Genomic DNA, 20,216 nt, shown 5'->3' with positions numbered 1-20,216 from the left:
ACATTAAACGTGTGCCTTCTCAAGAACTTCGAGGCACGAATCGTCACAGAAATTCGAAAATTTCTATGGATAGGTCATCCTGGAAACTTCAAAATCGCTTTCCAAAACTTATGTCTACCAAAATTGAGAGGCGGGCTGAATTTGCAATCACCTGGAATAAAGTCGAAAGCGCAACTGATCAATAGAATTTTGCAGATGGCTAACGAATTACCGTTTGCTTCACAGTTTCTAGAAATGTCGTCAAATCCCCCGTGCCTATCCAGCATCCCTGCCGAATTTCAACATATAAGACTCGTCATTCAAGAAACTGCTTACTTGCCCCAAAGTGTGTTGGACTGCATTTCGGGATATGACTTGTATCAGTACTTTGTTTCGCTGTTACCGAATCCGACTGTAGTGATGCAAGCTCCAAGAAATTGGAAATAATCAGTGTTCCAAACAATCCATTCAAAAATTCTCACGGCGGAACAGAAGTCAACGTGGTATCTTATCATTCATGAGACAATCCGGCATAATGTTCTTCTGCATCACCAGAATCCTGACAACAGCCAATTTTGTGATCGATGTCCAACGGAAGAAGAAACAGTTATACATCGCTTATCTAAGTGTAATGGTAGTAGACGTATTTGGATGTACCAAAAGCGCCTCTTCCATTCGTTAGAACCAAACTTTTGAAGAACAGAACCAGAACGATTCATGTACCCAGACTTTCAGAGAATTTGCCGAACTATGAAGAATAGAATTGTTAAATCATTGGGAGCGTTGTTTTGTTACGTCATCAATAATGCACAAGAAGATCAAAGTATTGAAGAATATCAAATTATACATATATATATATATATATATATATATATATATATATATATATATATATATATATATATATATATATATATATATATATATATATATATATATATAATATAATATAATGCTCAATAATGAATCATTCGTAGCGTGAACGAGGATATTGTAGATTGGCTGGACGATCATTTGCATAGAACAAAATTTAATGTATTTGTTATAACAGGCAAGAACTGCATAATGAAAGAAGATCATAAACATCTGATGAAACCGTCCGATTGATTGCTCTAAAAGATTAAAGATTCTTTGTGGTATAAAATCTGTGACAAATTTTTAAAGAAATTTCTGCAGAACCAAACTTTTCCATAACTTTTTTTTTTTTTTTTTTTTTGCATTTCTTTATTAGTATAATTTCAAACATTACATTCATTTCTTATATCTAGGTGTTCTGTGTTATTAGACAACACTATCATCCTAATTTGGTAAAACAAATTTAAGATTTAATTAACATTTTGTTAACAACATAATACATTTCATTTGCCGTAGCAGTTCAGTTTTTTTTTTTACAGGTGAGTTGATTTCACCTGCTTATAAGAGAAAAAAAATTGTTTTTAATATATTTAACCTAACTTAACCTAAACATATAACGCATTAATCGTGGCAATAGAAGATTGTAACGATTTTTGCCTGAAATTATCAATGATTGTATTTGACATTTGTTCCAATGTTTCAACATTGGATATTCTATGTAACTCATTGGTACTATACCAGGGAGGAAGCCTCAGAATCATTTTCAAAATTTTATTTTGAATTCTCTGCAGAGCTTTCTTCCTGGTATTACAACAGCTAGTCCATATTGGTACAGCATACAACATGGCTGGCCTGAAAATTTGTTTGAATATCAAAAGCTTGTTCTTAAGATAAAGTTTTGATTTTCTATTAATAAGGGGATAGAGACATTTTACATATTTATTACATTTGGCTTGAATGCCCTCAATGTGATTTTTGAAAGTTAAATTCTTATCTAGCATGAGCCCTAGATACTTAACTTCATCTGACCAATTTATTGCAACCCCTCTCATCGTGACAACATGTCTACTTGAAGGTTTCAAATAAAGAGCTTTTGGTTTATGTGGGAATATTATTAGTTGAGTTTTGGAAGCATTAGGAGAAATCTTCCATTTTTGCAAGTATGAAGAAAAAATATCCAAACTTTTTTGCAATCGACTACAGATGACACGCAGGCTTCGTCCTTTGGCGGAGAGGCCTGTGTCATCCGCAAACAAAGATTTTTGACATCCCTGAGGTAACTCAGGTAAGTCAGATGTGAAAATATTGTATAATATTGGTCCCAAAATGCTGCCTTGAGGAACACCAGCTCTTACAGGAAGTCTTCCAGATCTAGAGTTCTGATAATTAACCTGAAGTGTACGATTTGACAGATAACTTTGAATTATTCTAACAATGTATGTTGGAAAATTAAAGTTTTTTAATTTTACAATCAAACCTTCATGCCAAACACTGTCGAATGCTTTTTCTATGTCTAGAAGAGCAAGACCAGTAGAATAGCCTTCAGATTTGTTGGAACGGATCAAATTTGTTACACGTAAAAGTTGATGAGTGGTCGAATGTCCATGGCGGAATCCGAACTGTTCATTGGCAAAAATTGAATTTTCGTTGATGTGGGCCATCATTCTGTTCAAAATAACCTTTTCAAAAAGTTTACTGATGGAGGAAAGCAAACTGATTGGACGATAGCTAGAAGCTTCTGCAGGATTTTTGTCTGGTTTTAAAATTGGAACAACCTTAGCATTTTTCCATTTGTCAGGAAAATATGCCAATTGAAAACATTTGTTAAATATATCAACTAAAAATGATAAGCTACTTTCTGGAAGTTTCTTGATGAGGATGTAGAAAATTCCATCATCGCCAGGAGCTTTCATATTTTTATTTTTTTTAATAATAGTTCTCACTTCTTCCAAATCAGTCTCCCAGGCATTTTCGAAAACGATCTCTTGATTGAAAATATTTTCGAACTCCTGAGTAACTTGATTTTCAATTGGACTAGTAAGTCCTAAATTAAAATTGTGCGCACTTTCAAACTGCATAGCAAGTTTTTGAGCTTTTTCGCAATTAGTTAGTAATAATTTGTTTTCCTCTTTCAATGCCGGTATTGGCTTCTGAGGTTTTTCAAGATTTTAGATAATTTCCAAAAGGGCTTAGAGCCAGGGTCCAATTGAGAAATTTTATTTTCAAAATTTTTGTTTCTTAATTGAGCAAAACGTTTCTTGATTTCTTTCTGCAAATCCTGCCATATAATTTTCATAGCAGGATCGCGAGTGCGTTGAAATTGCCTTCTCCTCACGTTTTTAAGACGGATCAAGAGTTTAAGATCATCGTCTATAATCACGGATTCAAATTTTACTTCACATTTTGGAATTGCAATGCTCCGGGCTTCAACAATGGAATTTGTTAAAGTTTCAAGAGCATTGTCAATATCAAGTTTAGTTTCTAAAGGAATGTTAACATCAAGATTAGAGTCAACATATGTTTTATATATATTCCAGTCGGCTCGTAAATAATTGAAAGTGGAGCTGATAGGATTGAGAATCGCTTCTTGGGATATTTGAAATGTAACAGGGACATGATCAGAATCAAAATCAGCATGAGTAATCAGTTGGCTACAAAGATGACTAGAGTCGGTTAAGACCAAATCAATCGTAGATGGATTTCTAGAAGAGGAAAAACATGTGGGGCTATCAGGGTATTGAATTGAGAAATATCCTGAAGAGCACTCATCAAATAAAATTCTGCCGTTGGAATTACTTTGAGAATTATTCCATGACCGATGTTTGGCATTAAAGTCACCAATGACAAAAAATTTTGACTTATTGCGAGTCAATTTACGCAAGTCAGTTTGGAGCAAATTAACTTGCTGCCCAGAGCATTGAAAAGGCAAATAGGCAGCTATGAAAGTATATTTACCAAACTGTGTTTCAACAGAAACACCTAAAGTTTTAAAAACTTTAGTTTCAAATGATGAAAACAGTTGATGTTTTATACGCCTATGAATGATGATTGCAACTCCCCCACATGCCCCATCAAGTCGATCGTTACGATAAACAAAAAAGTTAGGATCTCTTTTGAGTTTAGATCCAGGTTTTAAATACGTTTCGGTAATAACTGCTATATGCACGTTATTAACCGTAAGAAAATTAAACAGCTCGTCCTCTTTACCATTCAGAGAACGAGCATTCCAATTTAAAATATTTAAATTATTATTTGGATCCATTAGAAAAACGTAATCCAATAACAATTTGATTTGTAAATTTTACACCTACTTGGACTGCTTCAGTCATAGTGGTGGCTTTGAACATTGCATCAATCATTAGATTCAATTGTTCAGTTAGAAAATTAAAATCAGAGGCAGATATGTCATGTGATTTCCCATTGGAATTTCCGGTAGACGAAGAAGCGGAATTACCTGTGGCGGTAGGGTTTTTTCCATTTGATTTGAAACAAGTAGAATGGGTACCCATGGATCGAACAGGGGAAGAGTTCGAATTTCCTGCTACGATATCGGCAAAGGATTTACCGTGGGTAGATACATTCGAAATAGAAAGATTCGAACGGCTACCCGACGGATTAAAATTAGTTTGTGAATGAGCATGATTATGATCTTCCTGATGGGTATGATTCATGATCAAGCGATCGTTAACTGAAAAATGAGCATTGTTCGATACTCTACCAGGCAAATTCCGGAAACGACCGTAATCGTAACGGATATTATCTTTCATCTGCCTGGCACGAACCTCAATGACCCTTTTGCGTGAAGGACAATTCCAAAAGTTGGACTTATGGTTAGCCCCGCAATTACAACATATGAATTTGGTGGTATCTTCCTTCACTGGACAGACGTCTTTGGCGTGAGAAGAACCTCCGCAAATCATGCATTTAGCATCCATGCGACAATTTTTTGTACCATGACCCCACTTTTGGCACCGACGGCACTGAGTGGGGTTCTGGTAATTTCCTCCAGGTTTCTGGAAATGTTCCCATGTCACACGGACATCAAACAAAAGTTTTGCTTTTTCTAAAGCTTTAATATTATTTAGTTCTTTTTTGTTAAAGTGAACTAAATAAAATTCTCGAGAAAGCCCTTTCCGAACAATGCCAGATTGGGTTCTCTTTTTCATAATGATTACTTGGACTGGGGAAAATCCAAGTAAATCATTTATTCCATTTTTGATCTCTTCAGGTGATTTATAGTCACTTGAGAGACCTTTCAAGACAACTTTGAACAAACGTTCAGTTTTGTCGTCATAAGTAAAAAATTTGTGCTTCTTCTCTTCAAGATATTTGAGAAGAAGTTCACGATCTTTAAGAGTTTCCGGCAAAACGCGACAGTCTCCTTTCTTTGCGATTTGGAAGGAAACCTTGATTCCCCTAATGGAGTTCAAGATCTCCTGCCTAAATCCCCCAAATTCGGAACAACTGACCACGATAGGCGGCACTCTTTGCTTCCTCACTTGAATCAAAGAGCCTGGGCTAGAGGCTGCTTCGATTTGGTGTTCGGAAAATTTGTCTAGAGCATCAAACTGATTGCTCATTTCGATACAATTATTCATTTCACCCTTGGAAGAAACTTCGCATTCCGGGGAAGCGTCCTTTCTTCCATTCTTGCCACGTGTAGTGACAGTTTTAAAACCCACTTTTTTGGAAGGAAGTAGTGAATTCAGAGATTCACCCTTCCTTTTGTTAGTTGTTGATACCATGTTTAGTTAATAAACGAGAAAGACGTGACCTTCGAGAGGTTTTTTCCCTAGACGGTGTCCAAGAAGGATTACCACCGCTAGCTTTCGCCAACGGGTCCAACGAAAAATCGAAGGCACGGGTCCAAACAAGGATCGTAAAGGGATCAATAGTAGAAAAAATAGTACTGAAAAGTACTGTTTAAGTAGCACTGAAAAGTACCGTTTTTAATTTTAGCACTGAAAAGTACTGTTTTTGTAGCACTGAAAAGTACTGTTTTATTGCTTTAGGTAGTTTTTAAGAAAACTTCCGAGAGCAGAGAGAATTCGTGTACGCACAGCACGAAGGTACGATGCGCACTGTCCATAACGTGTTAATTTGTTGATTCTCTAGGGGCTCTTTACTAAATATTGCAGAATTTTGATAGCTCAAGGGATTTGTCATGAGCAATGATTTTTTTTTTCAAATTTCTCCAAAATTATTAGCATTATTTTTGTAAGATTTTCTAACGGTTTCGATGGTGCAACACCTGATAAAATAAGGTTGAAAAACCTAATTTGGAAAATTGAATCTCTGAGGACTTTTTTTGAGAATGTTTCATATAATTTGTCTAACTTCGTTCTGTCAAACAGTAATTTGAAAAAAAGAGATATAAAACGAAAACTTGTCCTGCCGAGATTTTTTTTCCGTTTTGGAATAAAGTTAGTTCATTATGCATAAATTAGTATCGAATCAATTAAACGAGAGACAGTTCATTTCTCGAATTAAAATTGATGTGAAAGGTAAAATCTATTTGAGAGCCCCTCCTGTTTCCAAAACGAGGCCCCGAAAGCTGGCAGAGCGGCATGCGCTCGGGCTTGAATAGGACACGGAATAGAACTGCCATCGATCGGACGATCGCGCAGCGGAATGGTAGAACAAGTGCACCATACAGAACAAGTGCGTGGGCTGGCTGAAAGGAAGAATGCCTGCGCGCGAGAAGTATGAGGAAAATTTCAGCTTACCGAGGCGAAAAACAGAAAACCGAGCGGAGAGATGGAAATCGTCTTGTTTGGTTTTTTGTTTGTTCGAAAGGATTTCTCAAATTAGTTCATCGTTACGCTTCGTCGGGCTCAGTCGTGTGCGCAGCCAACAGCTGTTAGGGTGACCCGAACCGAGACTCAAGTGTGACCTCTTGGAAAAAGACAAATTAACTGCTGTCTGGTGGTTGATTTTAATAATCTATTAAAGCGAGGAGCAAATATTTATTTTTTGTTTGATTCAAGTGGCCTAAATATTTATACCAATAGCCATTCGGATTGTTTAATCTCCATGTGCGTGAAGGCTAGTGCGGGTGTTTACAGGATTCGTCCGGTGTCTAGTGAGGAAAATTGTGTTAATTGAGTGTTGTTGTGACTGATAGGTAAATTTATAGTTTTTTTTGTGGGAAAAATGATCAAAACGGAAGAACACGTGGATTCCAGTACGGTGGCTGTTTCCGGTGGTTATCACTATCGGAACATCTCTTCAAACATTGTGATGGCCACTCCGCATATCATTGAGAATCCGGCACTTCAAATCATGGATAATCACTATCATTACCATACGAGCATTTCGTCGTCTCAAATAGACGTGAAGAACGAAATGGATGATCGCAATTCACCAGCTTATCACGTCAACGACGTGAAAATGGAAACGGACAAAATTCCTTCGATGTATCACCACTTTGATAAAATTTCTTCATATTACATCAATCGATCGCCGTATCTGATATCGCAAATGAACGACGATGCAGATTACGGTGAACCTCGCGCCTCATATCTGTCTCAACTGGACAACTCTGTCAACACCATGAAACTATCGGACGCCGTTCCTATACCTCCGTTGATTAATTACCAGTCCATAACGCATCCCGAAATGTCCGTACTGCAGCAACGATGTCGAAGCAATGGCTCCAGTGGGGGTCATATTTCGCCGACCTCATCAATGAACTCTGCGACACTTCCCTTGAGCAGTGTGCAATCGATAGCTACTAGCACTAGTGGCGGTCACATAACGATCATGCCGAATCCTATGCTACAGAAATCCCAATCCTCCTCACCCATAACACCGTCGGCTTCGCCAACTCTGTCCAGCTCGTCGCAACCGGCGATGATGAACGGTAGTGTTGGTGGCAACTCAACGACCAATGTGGCCCAAAAGAAGTCCCCCAGTGGCAACGGCAGTGGGGAACAGCAGCTTACCAGTACTACAGAGGGCGCGGGATCGAAGAAGACGAATGGGGGTCGGAGGCAGGAAAAACCGCAGCTCAGCTACATCAATATGATTGTGATGGCCATCAAGGACTCGCCCCATCGGAGGAGGACTCTAAGTGAGATCTACAAGTATCTGCAATCGAAGTGAGTTTTTCTCTGAATGTTTAATGTGATAGAATGGATAGCTTGTGGATAGAAAAGATTTCAGCAGATAAAGCTATCATTCTAGAAATGTGACAAAGCATGGTTAAGCATATTGTTCTTATGAGCACATTATTTGAACTCACGACAGCATGGTCATGCTGAATGGTTGTGCTTTTGCCACTACGGTGTTTGGGCCCAGACATGCACAGACTCATGTATATAATTTCACGTGATAATTTCGTCAGAAATCCCTTAAAGGATTTCATTTTAGATTTTTTTGTCAATTTTCTCCAAAAACCTAATGAACAAATATTTCACACATTCTTAATACCTATCATTTTTTTCAAGCGTTAGTTCAGCTATGAATCTTGGAATATTTACAGGATTTAGAAAAAATCTTCAGGTTTTCTTTGAGAAAGTATTTGTTTAAGGATTCTCATCTCGTGCATGAAGTGTCTTAAAAATCTCTCTCAGAATTTTCTTAGAGTTTCGCCCTTACACGAAAGTTAAAAAAAAGGTTTAAAAGTAACGAGGCAGGTAACCAACGATAGTCCGAGAAAAAGGGAGATCTTGAACTCCCAAACACAATGGTCATACTTTTTAAATCTCTTATTTTATACTTTTTAGAGATCCCTACCAGTGTTTGTAGACTCACATTCAAATTTCAATCAATGAGCTCTCCCGCTAGAGCACACTCATTGGAAATCTGCTTCGCCAATCTCATACTAGAGATTTTCATGCAAAATCACTCAATCGCACGCAAGCTGTCAAAAATAATTCACCCATTAAAAGTTCATGAAAACTGAATGCTGTAGTTTACGTTAAAAAGGATTACTATAGTTGCACCAGACTAGCATGAAAATATTGCTTTGTTCGAGACACCTGTGGAAATACGAGACAATTAGTGAAACAGATGAGCCAGGTCATCCATGATTTTTTTTACTGTTGAGCTGCATGATTTACAACTCACGCAAGGAAAATCATAAGCGTGGGTTATGAGTGTTTTTGAGTTTCTCACAAAACTGATTCCAGCATTGATCCATAAGAAATATTTCAAAAAATGCTTACAGCAATTTTTCATACAATTCAAACAAGGGCTTTCTTAACCTTATAATTCTTCCAAAACCGAGATGAGCCAGCCTCGGGCTGCAAATCTCGTTAATAAAGATAATAATAATAATAATTCTTCGAAAACTCTTCTAGCGTACATTGAAGCAAGATGTGCATACACACGGGTAGAAATCAGAATCCAAAAACAAGATTATGACTCATGATATCATGATTCTAGTGTGTTTTCATCTTATGAAAATACACCATGATTTGGACTCATGATATCATGACTCAGATTGCCGTAACGCAACAAACGCGTTAGAGCAACCGTAACGGTGCGCGACTAAACTAAATTACATAGCGCAGTATCATTACGCTGATCCGTACCGGACGCTGCTAACCGGGGTAGCAAAATGACAGCGCTGCTTTCGGAAAGCATCGGGTGAGCAAATTTAGCAGCGCGATAGTTGCGCTGCTATTCGATTTGAATTCAAGCATACGGTGTGGGATATGAAATTCTGGTTAGAGTTTTGGAAATCTGATGCATGATGCGCATGAAGTAGAAATTTCAAAATTTTAGGAATTCGGGTAAAACTTCAAGATTTTGATAAGAATACTAAAAATCTGATGCAATTATTGGAAATCCGATAGCAGTTTATGAAGCATTCGAAAATCTTCGTAAGAATCCTCGTATCGATTTCGGAGAATTATGGGATTTTGGGATTCCAACCGGAATCTTTGGGATTCCGATTGGAATCCTTAGAGTTCCGACTGGAATCCTTGGGATTACGACTGGAATCCTTGGAATTCAGACTGGAATCCTCGTGATTTCGGCTGGAATCCTCGGGATTCAGACTGGAGTCCTCGGGATTCTGACTGGAATTGGAAAGAGATTTTGATAAGAACACCGACTGGAATCCTTGGGATTCCGGCTGGAATCCTTGGGATTCCGGCTGGAATCCTTGGGATTCCGGCTGGAATCCTTGGGATTCCGGCTGGAATCCTTGGGATTCCGGCTGGAATCCTTGGGATTCCGGCTGGAATCCTTGGGATTCCGGCTGGAATCCTTGGGATTCCGGCTGGAATCCTTGGGATTCCGACTGGAATCCTTGGGATTCCGACTGGAATCCTTGGGATTCCAACTGGAATCCTCGGGATTTCGGCTGGAATCCTCGGGATTCTGACTGGAATTGGTAAGAGATTGTGATAAAAATAACGACTGGAATCCTCCGAATTCCGACTGGAATCCTCCGAATTCCGACTGGAATCCTCCGAATTCCGACTGGAATCCTCCGAATTCCGACTGGAATCCTCAGGATTCCGGCAGGAATCCTTGGGATATCGTCTGGAATCCTCGGGATGCAGACTAGAGTCCTCGGGATTCTGACTGGAATTCCAGTCGGAATCCCAAGGATTCCAGTCGGAATCCCAAGGATTCCAGTCGGAATCCCAAGGATTCCAGTCGGAATCCCAAGGATTCCAGTCGGAATCCCAAGGATTCCAGTCGGAATCCCAAGTATTCCAGTCGGATTCACAATAATTACGGTCAAATTTGCAATATTTCTTGTAGGATTTACAAGGATTCCGGTAGAATTGGCAAGGGTTCCAATCAAATTAGCATCCAGTCGGATTCATAAACAATCTCAAAAATTTCCGATGAAATTCTAATAATTCCGCACCAGAATATATGAATAGATATTCCAGCAGTGTTACAAAAATTCCCAACCTGAATTGATCATCATTATTTTCACAACTCATATGTTAACCCAAAAAGCAACGACCGGTACGGAAACGAGTTACTAAATATAGTAGCCACCGGTGTGAGAATGAGTGACTAAACTAAAATGACAACTCTGGAGGTGATCATTTTAATCACCCAAATAGTCGCCCCCGTTAAAGATGCTCTTAGGTTTTTGTAGCTGACTGCTCGGAATCATGATTCAAATGCCAAAAATGCTGAGTCGCGCATCGGTTTATGATCGACAAAATAAAAAAAAAATAAAAATAGCATACATTGAGATTCAAGTCAAGAACCTTCGGATAGGAAGCCACGTACTCTACCACTCAACCGCTTCGTCATCTTGAATTGAGAGTGATCGATACGAATGAGATGAAGCAAAGTGCGCCGCTTAGTGTTTTCACACTGGATGTTACGCTTACGAGGAATCATGATTATGACTCCAGAAACCATGATTTGTGATCCTGATATTATGACCTAACCAAATTATGAATTTCATGATTTGTAAATCATGGTGTGGGGATCAGATTTTTATCCGTGCATGTATCTATTTTGAAAATATTTGGTATGATTGAAGACATTGGGGTTCCGGTTTTTAAAAAAAAAACAATGAAATATGTATCTGAAGGAGGAAACTATTCTTTCCTAGAGAAATATTTTATAAAATTCCTGCGGTATCATGTGTGTTAAGATTTCATTATTTGTCGACATTGCTATCTTTCTATTTTTTAATATTTCATTCATCTCTAAAAGAGCAAACTCTAGCGTCTGACTTTCATTTTCGTGAATAATATCTTGTTCAAGTGTAATTAATGTTTTCTTCATATTTTGATTCATTATTTTTATTACAATCATACTCTGTTGCACGCTTATACTCTTCTTTTGTAATTTTCTTATTTCTGCCGGTGATTCGGTTTCATACACAAGAAGGTGATCAATCTTCGCTTTTGGTGAAACAATATGGTTTTTGTCATGTCCGTGTTGTTTCTTGGTCATAGCTCTAGTATGTACCATAAGAATATTATGGTTTTTTATCTCCTCCGATGATACTATTCTGGATAATGCACCTGCACCAATATTATCCCTTCCTTTTATATAATGTATTTCAAAGTCATAATCTTCAAGATCTAACCGCATCTGCGTTAGCTTTTTGGTAGGTTCTTTCATACCAAAAAGATAAACTAGAGGGTGATGATCTGTTTTGATAATAAATTTTCTTCCGTACAGATATGGTTTGAAATGATCTATTGCCCAATGAATAGCAATCATTTCTTGCATAATTGTAGGTTTTTTCAATTCAGCGTTAGAAAATGCTTTACTCACAAAAGCAATTGGCAAATCATTTCCGTCATAATCTTGAGACAATACTGCTCCACAAGCAATGTTGGATGCATCTGAGGTTTTTGAAGAAACAGTATACTTCAAAATTGATGAGGATAGTAATTTGTTACGAAGAGTTTCAAAAGCTGTTTGACAATCTTCATTCCAAGAAAATGTTGTATTTTTCTTTAGAAGGTTATTTAAAGGTTTAGCAATTTGTGCGAATTTTGGGATAAATTTCCTATAATAATTACAAAAGGCAACAAATCGACGAATGTCGTCTGCATTTGTTGGCTTGGGATAATTTTTAACAACTTCAAACTTTGAATCGTCTGGTAGTATACCTTGATCTGTAATTTTGTGTCCTAAATATATAACTTCTGTCATAAAAATTTGGCACTTTTCTGGATTGAGTTTTAAATTATAATATCTCAATCTGTCAAAGACTCTTTTTAAATTATTTATGTGGTGATTGATGGAGCATCCGATTACCACTATATCATCTGTATAAACGAATGCACATTCAGGTGTCAAACCTGCCATGGCAATCGTCATCATGCGTTGAAAAATATTTGGACTTATATTTAGTCCAAATGGTAAACGCGTGAAAGCATAATGCCCAGAGGTTGTCGAGAATGCGGTGAACCTTCTGGAATTAGAATCAAGAGGGATTTGATGGAATCCTGCCATTAAATCCGATGTGCTGAAATATTTGGCTCTCCCTAACTGATCCAATATGGTATCAATCCTGGGAAGCGGAAATCGGTCAGCTAAAATCTTTTTGTTTAACTGTCTGAAATCTATTACTAATCTCCATTTTTTTTTTTCATTTGTGCTCGATTTTTAGGTACCAATAAAATTGGTGAATTGTAAGCTGATACAGAATGTTCAATAATTTTGTTGTCTAGCATTTTTTTAACTTGAGATTCAATTTCTTCATTGTGCGCATGAATACTCCTGTAATTTGGAATGTAAACAGGCACACTGTCCCTTAATTCGATATTTTGCGTATAGAAATTGTTGGTAGTCAAATTATCTTCTCCTAATGCAAAAATATCATTATATTCTTCGATAAGGGTTTCAAAAGGTTTCATGGCAGTTAGAGGTAAATTTGAAACACTTATTTTCTGCTTAGTTTTTTCAACTCGTGTAGGAACGTTATTTTTATCAATTTTTGCTACGTTGAAATTTTTTAAAGGTATCATCATAGGTGTGAATGGTCTGATTAATGCGGGCTCATCAGTTGTGTTTATACATTTTACATATTGTGCTGAAGGTGATACTAATGTGTTTCCACAGAATATTCCTGGTTTCTCTTGAGAACATTCCAACATGTCTTCAGTTATATTTAGGTAATTTAAATTTCTTATAACTTCACTTCGTTCGTGGAGTATGATTCCTTCATTTAAATTGTCTTCAATTGCGATATTTACTTCTTCATTGTTGTGTCTAAAATTTAATGTCCATGATTCATAATCTATCGTACATCTAAATTTTGCCAAAAAGTCTCGACCTAGTATGCCATCAGTGAATATTGGAAATTGTTCATCTACTAATTGGAATTCATGTTCTAATGTAAATGAATTCTGAAATGTAAGCTGAGTTGTTTTTGATGCAAAGGTTTCAATCTTATTTCTTGAGATCGTGCATTTTTGATCTTGGTGTAATAGTTGATTCTTTCTTTTGTTCAGTTTAAATATGGCTATTTTGTCTATTCTATGTTGGTGTTAATGGTGCATTTTGTTCATTATCAGTATTTGCGTAGAAGATACATGATTGCGTGTTGCCACGATACGATCCTCTACCGCGTTGGAAACGTGGGTTTTGGAAATTATGTTGGTAATTTCCTTGACCACGGTAGTTGGAAAAATTCCCGCGATCATTAAAATTGGAGTGATTTCCGCGACTGGAGAAATTTCCGCGATTTTCTATTGTAGTTTTCGTGGCCTCCTTGACGATTGCTATCGAGTGCAATGTTGAACAGTAAATTCGAAAGTGCGTCTCCCTGCTTCAATCCGTCTAACGTCACGAACGAGGTTGACACCTCGTCTGCGATCCGAACACTTTATTTCGAACCATCCAGCGTAGCACGTATCAGCCTAATTAGTTTCGCCGGAAAACCATTTTCAGACATTATCTGCCAAAGCTCATTTCTTTTCACTGAGTCGTACGCCGCCTTGAAATCAATAAACAGATGATGAGTCTGCAAGTTATACTCCCGGAATTTGTCTAGGATCATTCGCAAGCTAAACATCTGGTCCGTTGTAGAACGGCCCTCATGGAAACCAGCTTGGTATTCGCCGACGAGGGACTCCTCGAGCGGTCTCAGTCTGTTAAACAGGATGCGCGACAGAATTTTGTACGCCGAATTCAGTAGGGTAATTCCTCTGTAATTGGCACACTCCAGTCTGTGCCCTTTCTTGTAGATAGGGCGGATGAGGCCATCCAACTAGCCGGTGGGCAATTCTTCGTCCTCCCATACCTTCAGAAGTACTCGGTGGATCGACTGGTAAAGCTGCTCGCTTCCGTGCTTGAGAAGCTCGACCGGGATCTCGTCCTTCCCAGCAGCCTTACAGTTCTTCAGCTCGCTGATAGCTTTTTTAATCTCTCCTATGGTCGGTTGGTCCACAGCTTGATCGTCGTCATCAATGTTCATCCTGTTTCTCGCTACATTTCCATTTCCAACGTTCAACAATTGCTGAAAGTGCTCCTTCCACCTGGCAGTTTTATCGGTCAGCAAATTCCCTTCTCGATCATTGCACATGGCGGGCACTGGTACGGTATTGTGCCGCGCACCATTGACTGTTGCATAGAATCTCCGCATATCATTCCGGTTCATGCTTCATGAGCGTCAGCAACTTATGGCAACTTATCAAAATGAAAAACAATCACCTGAAAAAGGTCAAGTGGAACCCCAACGACCAGCATGCAAAATCTATGTTAGATCATGTATCGAAGAAAGTTGAGAGATACAAACAAGTTTACAAGAAGGAATATTATGAGAAAATTCGGAATAATACACTGAAAATAATCCACACGTTCGATCCATATTCTTTTCAACGTGGATCTGTCGTGTCAAACGGCAAGGTGAAATAACGTGTAAAACTTGTAATTCCGTTAAGGTTTGACTTTGGTTCGATAGCAAAGGCTTTTACATACAATTTCAACATGTTTTACGATTGCGATATCAATCACTAGTACAACTAGGTTGCCTAACATCACAAGGACTTACATTTGCCATCTACGCGTGACATGTTTATTAAAATGTTACGTTTTGGGAAGCCGTGCGCCCATTATGGGTGCCTGGTATCAGGAAATCAAAAAATCGCTAATGAATTCTACAGCAATTTTTTCGAAAATTTGTAAATTAACGTGTTTTAAATTTGAATTTCGATTGCCGATAGCGACTGGTTTTACACCATCGATTGATGTGTTTTACAATTAGTGAAAATTCACGTGTGAAACACATTGATCGAGCTTGTAGATTTTTTTCAGTGTACTACAGTCGACTCTCCACATCTCGATGTTCTACAACTCGATATCTCTCCCTATGTCGATGATATTTTCGGTCCCTTCAGCCTGCATACATTTTCACTCTCCATATCTCGATATCCTCCTTATCTCGATACCTACCTCTCTCGATGTGATTTTCGTTCCCAATTTTCTCTCCGTATGTCGATATGCCCATTATCAAAGGTTACTAGACTAGATTTTAGAAATTCAAAACAATTTGCAAAGACGAAATGACATCTGTTTGTTGTTGATTTTCCTGGCAACGGAGTGATTTTCAATCTAGTATTCGTTAAAAATTTGTTCTATGTCTCGATCTCTCTCTATCTCGATGGTCCCTTCGATATCGAGATGTGGAGAGGCGACTGTACATACATATGGCAAGTTATGGAAAAACATAAATAAAACATTTGGTCGTGACAAAACTTCACGTTCTATAACTTTGGTTATAAATGGGAGGAAAAGAGAAAATGACACTGAAAAATGTCAATTATTTAATGAGTATCAAACATAGGTAGCAACTTGGCTTGTAGGATTCCTGTTGAAGGAAGACAGAATCCACTTGCCAATCTGAATCCAATCAGATAATCTCTCTACTTACAACCAAGTCCATCGAATGAAATTATCAATATAATAAAAACCTTAGCTCCAATAAATCTCTTGGGCCAACATTCCTGCTAGTGTAATTAAAACTAATGCCACAACATTTTGAAAAAATTAAAAACGTGTTTCAATCTAATTATGGCATCTGACCAGCATCCTAAATGTTTAAAACAGTTCAAAGTTTGTCTAATTTTTAAATCTGGTGACGCTTGTTTACTGGACAGCTACCGTCTTCTATCAACACTTTCGGTGTTCAATAAAGTTTTCGGAAAACTATTAGTTAGCAGGTTGTTGGACTTATTTGAAAAAAAAACACGATTTGATTTATAAATATCAGTATGGGCTTAGGCAGGCGTGTATCCGAAGACAGCCGACCCTGTGCAGGCCCGGAAGGTGTTGGATTATTTCAAGCGTAATCTGAACCTTTCGATACGCGACACGGCTCTTAAGGCCAAGTGTTCCGCTTGGTTCGTTCAGCAAATCATGAAACGAACTGAGCTTCGTGTATTCAAGGTCTGGAAGGCACCGAACGCCATCAACAAAACACGGCAGCCAAATCCCGCGCAAGGAAGCTGTATCGATAGCGGTTAACCAGGTCCGTCTCACTCGGGTTCAGATTGGGTATCACTTCTAGTGCTGCATTTGGTTCCTTCGGTAGTGCAAAAGTTACCCAAGTTTGACAGATCGCAGTATACTTTTCACGGCATTCTAGATTACCTTATGAGCCATAAAATTTTAGGCAACTGCAAGGGACATGGAGGTCTTTAATTTGTCTTTGGGTTAACGAAACCGAAATGTGTGGTTATGGATGACGAAACCTACATCAAGGCAAGGCAGATACCGGGGCATGAGTTCTACGTTGCCAAATCACGGTTTGATGTTCCGGAAGACATAAGGAAGAAAAAATGGACAAATTCGCCAAAAAATACTTGCTCTGGCAGGCCATATGCCAATGCGGTAAACTGAGTAAACCGTACATTACAACGGGTACCATCAACTGCGAAATTTATCGTACCGAGTGCCTGCAGAAGCGTCTGTTGTAGAGTGTCCATTCCGGGACATTCCGGGACAAAAAATCACGGGATTTGAGGAATTTCTGGATTTCACGTTTCCCGGGATATAAGATCTGACGTCCAGGAATTCTCGAAATGAACGTAAATTTGGATAAAAATAACTAAATTTTGAAGCAAAATTTTGACATTTTTCCTCAAACTCAAGCTTCACGAAAAGCACCATGAAAGTAAATGAATAAATTGAATATTAATACAGGTATGTTCCGTTTTTATCACGTTCCGATTTTGTCACGCTCCGATTTTGTCACGATCCGATTTCGTCAACAAATTATTCCGTTTTTATCAACACACAATTTTTTTTATTTTCTAAATATTCGGAATATAAACTATATACTTATTTTGAAGCAGTTTAAATGCTTTCCAATACCTTCAGAGTTTTCGACATTATGTTAATGTAGAGCACCTATGATACATGGTAGGTGACAAATCATATACGATTCAATAAAGTGTGACTCCTTCTTATCGGCTAATCAATTGGAGTTTTAAAACTTAGCATGGTCTGTCGAACAAGATTGTCCCATCCTTCAACAATCGAGAGTTGCTCTGGCAACGTTCTAGCAACAACTGGAATTTGTGATCAGTTGAATACGTACTTAAGAGAGTTGCAGAGACCTCTCCATTTTCTTATACAGTGGGATTCCGTTTTTGGCATGCTCCGTTTTTGGCATGCTCCATTTTTGGCACCCCCCGATTTTGGCAACAAAATGGATCCGATTTTGGCAACATTTTTGATTACCTTTGAAATTTTTGTTTTTTTTTAAATATCATCGTATCTTTTGTTCTAGTCTTTCCAAAAACCAAGTCAGCTTCAAGCTTACCCGTTCCAGAGCTAAATTGTTGTCGATATTCTCTTAAATCGCACCAACCGCTAGGAGTACTACGGTGCTGTTATTTAGTTCTAGATGGTCGTGTGCTAACAACGTTCTATGAAGCCATTAATCTCTATGAGTAGATACTCTTAGATACAACTAGAGTTCCAAGATCTTTGCTTAGGCATTCACGTTGTAGGTCCAGCCCACTTGAGTATGCTGGTAGATGATACAGGTAAAAAAAATATGTTTCTTCATATTTGGAACAGCTCGTTTGAACAAAGCACAAGAATTGACACAAAAGCAGCAAACCAATCAAAAAGTCGTGTCTCTTAACTCCCTATGAAATTTGATGAAGTAAATAACGTATTTCAAGTGTCAACACAATACCTAGAGAAATAAATGACCCACCAACTTCTCATATAGACTCCCGTGCATAAGTTTGGGTTCACCCCCTAAAAAACATATAAAAGTGTTCAGTCCATATCTCTGGGATTACACGTCCAATCAAGGATGGAAAAAAACACCTCTAACGACAAACAACACGGTATTTGAAAGGTCCAAGAGGGCTGTCGCTCTTGCAACAACATGATTTCAACACCTCGCCACACGCGCTGATCATAGATATATCGAGCATCCGATGAACTGTTTGTCGTAGGACAAAGGGTTTATCGGATATTGTAACATATTGCGATTAATGCGAATAAATTTAAAATTCGCGGATAAACTCTCTCACATACCATGTACGATTGACTTTCAGATTGAAGACGACAAGTTAGGAGACAAATCATGGAGTGCAATCAGAAATATCCTCCAAAATAATGACTTTGATTGGCGAACAATTGATCGTCAGCTCACAGGCCAAGCGATTCATTTTTCGCGGAGTGGATCGCATGATAAAGAACAACCACGATGCATCATTTGTTTTATCATGATCACTAGATTTCCATCCTTGCGTCCAATTCAAACTCTCTAAGCCGCCTTCGAAAGGTAAAGAGTTATTCTTACTTCGTATGTATTTTTCCAAAAAACATTTGTTGAATTCTGTGTACTAAATTTTTACTCAAAGTTGTGACATTTTTCAAAAAACACACTGAAAAAACAAAGCTGATTTCCTCCGCATTGGATCGACAAAAAAAATAAAATAAGGTGTCATTAGAATCGTAATCTTATATTCTTTGGAGAGCACTCATGAAATTTTTGCGCAAAAATCTGAAAACTATTCAAAATCAATGAAACAATCATTCAAGTCATCATGCAAAAGTTTGGGTTCACCCCTCAGTATGGTGTATCGTGCAAAAGTTTGGGCTCACCTGAGCCACACGCAATTGACATAGATGCTTGGGAAGAGTTTTTTGAAAACTTCTGAAAAAATTGTGTAAAAATATCGAGAAACAAAAAATTAGGCTGATACAAATATTAATTTTCTTTTATGTCACCCCCCCCTTCGAAAATCCGAAAATTTTGAAGGGGAGAAAAAAAAATATTCATGATTTTTTTGACATTAGTTAGATTTTTTCAATTTACAAAGTAAAAAACAAGTAAAATAATGATCCAGAGGACGACTAAAAACAGTTAAACAACTATCATTAAAAATAAAAATTCGAAAAAATAACTTTTTTTTTCATTTTTATTTTTTTGTTCCTTATTTATTTTTATCCCCCCCCTCGTACCTTCCAAGTGGTCTCGGACATAAAAGAAATTTAATATTTGTATCAGCCTTATCAAGGTTTGAATATTTTTATTGCGGTAAAAAAATAAGCTGCCGGTAAAGGGGTTAATCAAGGATGTGAGCCTCATGAATAAATCAAAATGTTTCTTACGAGATCCTCGTTTCAGCGGAATTTGGAGATTGTTAGTGGTACTCTAGGAAGTCCTTATGAACTTTAGAGAATTTCCGCGATATCACAGCGGAATCTTGCTATTCCAAGCGATATTCGCAAAATTCCTAGCAAGTTATTGGATAGCCTAGCGAGACACTTCAGAGTTCTAGCGGGTTCCTGTGGAATCTTAACGGACACACGAAGATTCTTATCGGCTCTCGAGGATCCTGTAAATTTCTGTTAAATATATATGATTGATTTATAACGTATAAGCTCAACTTCTAAATACAATTAAATATCATTTCAAATTGAAGTGTTTCTCATCACTAATTTGTGTATTCTACGAAATAATGGTC

At 37.8% G+C, this 20,216-nt stretch overlaps 1 protein-coding gene across 1 annotated transcript in view; it reads left to right on the top strand.

Moving 5' to 3' along the window:
* Positions 1 to 6,588: 6,588 nt before the first annotated feature.
* Positions 6,589 to 20,216, top strand: part of LOC5571396 (forkhead box protein biniou) — a 31,782-nt gene continuing 18,154 nt past the window's right edge. The window contains exon 1 of the mRNA XM_001653596.2: positions 6,589 to 7,934. Within this exon, the coding sequence (XP_001653646.2) occupies positions 6,988 to 7,934 (947 nt within the window). The 5' untranslated portion in view covers positions 6,589 to 6,987. The remainder of the gene's footprint in view (positions 7,935 to 20,216) is intronic.

This window comes from Aedes aegypti, chromosome 2 (genome assembly GCF_002204515.2).
Source record: "Aedes aegypti strain LVP_AGWG chromosome 2, AaegL5.0 Primary Assembly, whole genome shotgun sequence".
NCBI lineage: Eukaryota > Metazoa > Arthropoda > Insecta > Diptera > Culicidae > Aedes > Aedes aegypti.
The sequence above is the reverse complement of the archived record's forward strand: the minus strand, read 5'-3'. Positions and strand labels throughout refer to the sequence as shown.